This window comes from Solenopsis invicta, chromosome 3, assembly GCF_016802725.1.
Source record: "Solenopsis invicta isolate M01_SB chromosome 3, UNIL_Sinv_3.0, whole genome shotgun sequence".
NCBI lineage: Eukaryota > Metazoa > Arthropoda > Insecta > Hymenoptera > Formicidae > Solenopsis > Solenopsis invicta.
In genome coordinates, this window is record NC_052666.1 from 13355160 (window position 1) to 13357980 (window position 2821).

A 2821-nucleotide genomic window follows, 5' to 3' on the forward strand; every position below is an offset into this window, starting at 1 on the left:
ATGTTACTGGTAACTTTCTGATGTCATACTGAAGGAATTTGCAAAATTTGAAATAAAGGGTTCTATGGAAGCTGAGATATAAATAAATTTATTTTAAAATTGAGCGACTTATTGTGTATCTCTGAAATTCATATTTGTTTTTAAAATGATTCTTTTTTAATTTTTAATATTTGTTTTAATGTTATTATATTTGTATTGCAACAAATAGTGAAAACCGTCCGCAGGCAGTATGGACGGCTGGATGTGGTGGCTGTGCTGACACAAGCACATCTATCACATCCAGAAAACGTGTGTCGGCACAGTCACCGCCTCCACCACCACCGCCTCTACCACCAACACCTCCATCGCCAACGCCGTCGCCACCGCCGCCGCCGCCGCCATCACTGCCACCAATAATTTTGGCGGAAATACCGCATTATAGAAGCGGCCAGCGTATGCCGGCGCCATTTATGGAATACGCGCATACTTTTGATACTTATCATTCTGCGCAGACGCAGATTGGATATCGTGCGCCGCGACAACGACCACCGCCACCGCTAGTAACGCACAAGGTAACACGATATAAATAGTAAAATAAGTTATACACACGCACACAGAGGAAAAGAGGGAGAAAGATAGATAGATAGATAGATAGATAGAGAGAGAGAGAGAGAGAGAGAGAGAGAGAGAGAGAGAGAGAGACGGATATATAAATTAGGGTGATTCTTGTTAACTAATGTTTTTTTTGCAGCAAATGAAGAATATGATGCGGCGCGCGTTACAGCAGGCGAAAAAAAAAATAGTAAGTATATGCAATCTAATAAAAAAGACAGAAATTTTAAAAAGTTTAAAATGTTTTTTTTTAACTTTGCAAGATATTTTGGCGCGTCAGGAAATAAAAATTCCCCAGCCACTCAAGTTTACAACCCTCCGCCAGTTGCCCAAGTGTACAGTCCTCCGCAGGCCACTCAGATCTACAACTCTCCGCCGGCCGCCCAAGTGTACAATCCTCCGCAGGCCATTCAGGTCTACAACCCTCCGCCGGCCGCCCAAGTGTACAATCCTTTGTAGCCCACTCAGGTGTACAACCCTCCGCCGGCCGCCCAAGTATACAATCCTCCGCCGGCCGCTCAAGTGCACAATCCTCCGCAGCCCACTCAGGTGTACCACACTCCGTCGACCGCCCAAGTGCACAATTCTCTGCAGCCCACTCAGGTGTACAACACTCCGCCGGCCGCCCAAGTATACAATCCTCCGCCGGCCGCTCAAGTGCACAATCCTCCTCAGTCCACTCAGATGTACAACCCTCCGCCGACCGCCCAAGTGTACAATCCTCCGCAGGCCACTGAGGTCTACGACTCTCCGCCGGCCACCCAAGTGTACAATTCCGCCGCCGGCGACCCAGGCGTTCAATCCGCCACCGACTGTTAAAGGATGTAATCCTCACCGGCTACTTAAGTCAACAATTGATGTACTTGAAAAAGGTCATTATGTAGCAGAAATGTCATGCTAACATCTCGGTAACAGCTAATGTTTCTCTTCTAGAATGTTTCAAAATGTTTCCTTTGTGACGTTATTGCAACGCACAAGTAACGTAAAATTGATTGCTACGTTATCTGTACGTTGCAATAAAGTTACAAAGAAAACATTCTGCTAAAACATTCTAGAAGAGGGACATTAGTTGTTGCCAAGATGTTAGCATGACATTTCAACATCATAATGACCAAAATATTTAGTGGGTTACAGTTATAATAATTTACAGATTTAGTTTGTTTATTTTTTTCTTGTGCGATTTGTTTACTTGAGTTTTGTTTTTTTGTTTTATGTTCTGCTTCCTTGCTACTAAAAATTAAATATTAATTTTTAAAAATTTATTGTGAAGTTAGGGTTAGACTCACTTTAAATCTCTATAGAGCTAATACTATGATTATAAAAAAATGTAAGTTCAGTTTTCTGTAAATTTTCACGAAGTGTCAACATGTATAGACTTCGAAACATATCAATTGCCAGAAATGTTGTTCAACAAATATGTAAGATTCTCTTATGTTTCAAGATTTCTTATAATTTTAATAAAATGTTTCAGAAAAATATACTCTACATGTACTTTATTTTTCTATTTTTTATTGTGTTTAAATAACTGTACTATAGACAGGATAGTTTTTTTTTCTGAATTACTTTTATAAATAAATACTTTTTGATGTTTTTATATTTATTACTTTTTATATAACATCCATTTTAAAAATAATTAAATAATTTAAAAATTATTTAATTATATTTATAACATAGATTTTTTCCTTTATACAATTTATATAAATTCAAAATTTATTAAAATTAAAAATATAAAAAAGAATGTACGCTTACAAGGGGAGGATCAGGTGAGAAAAAATTGGGATGGAAATCCTGGGATTTTCATCCCAATTTTTTTAGTTATTCTTTAGACGAAAAAAAGTTTACATCTCACGGCATTTGATCAAATAGGCCTTAGTTTCGAAATAATAAATTTGTGAATATTGGCCATATCGCGACGCGCCATATGAGCCTTCCCGGTAACTGTTCTCCCAACCAGTGCAGTCGTGCATTAAGTGCTTGCTTCACAATCGTAAGATCCGGATTCGCTCCCGGATGTGTGCAATATTTAAAATAATTTTTAATTAGAAATGATAGAGAATAGACACTCCGCATAAATGACACTCCATGCAAATGGCAATCCGTATAAATCATTGCACCAAAAATGTGAAAATATCTTGTGAACGGGGGCACTTTCGGGCATTCAATTTTTACAAATATTTGAACTAAAAGTGTCATAAAATGATATCCGTGCTTCAGTTATTCGGTCAAATGC

The 2821-nt window shown here is 38.4% G+C and overlaps 1 protein-coding gene across 1 annotated transcript; it reads left to right on the forward strand.

The window, feature by feature from the left end:
• LOC113005643 (extensin-like) lies at nt 1-1501 on the forward strand. Its single transcript, XM_026141432.2, has 3 exons — nt 1-9; nt 225-551; nt 1051-1501. Exons 1-3 carry the CDS (start codon nt 1-3, stop codon nt 1408-1410), a joined length of 696 nt encoding a protein of 231 aa, XP_025997217.1. The 3' UTR covers nt 1411-1501.
• Nucleotides 1502-2821: the final 1320 nt, after the last annotated feature.

Coding starts and splice junctions, on each gene's coding strand:
- LOC113005643 (XM_026141432.2), top strand. Junction 552..1,050: donor CACCGCTAGTAACGCACAAG/GTAACACGATAT, acceptor AATCCTTTGTAG/CCCACTCAGGTGTACAACCC.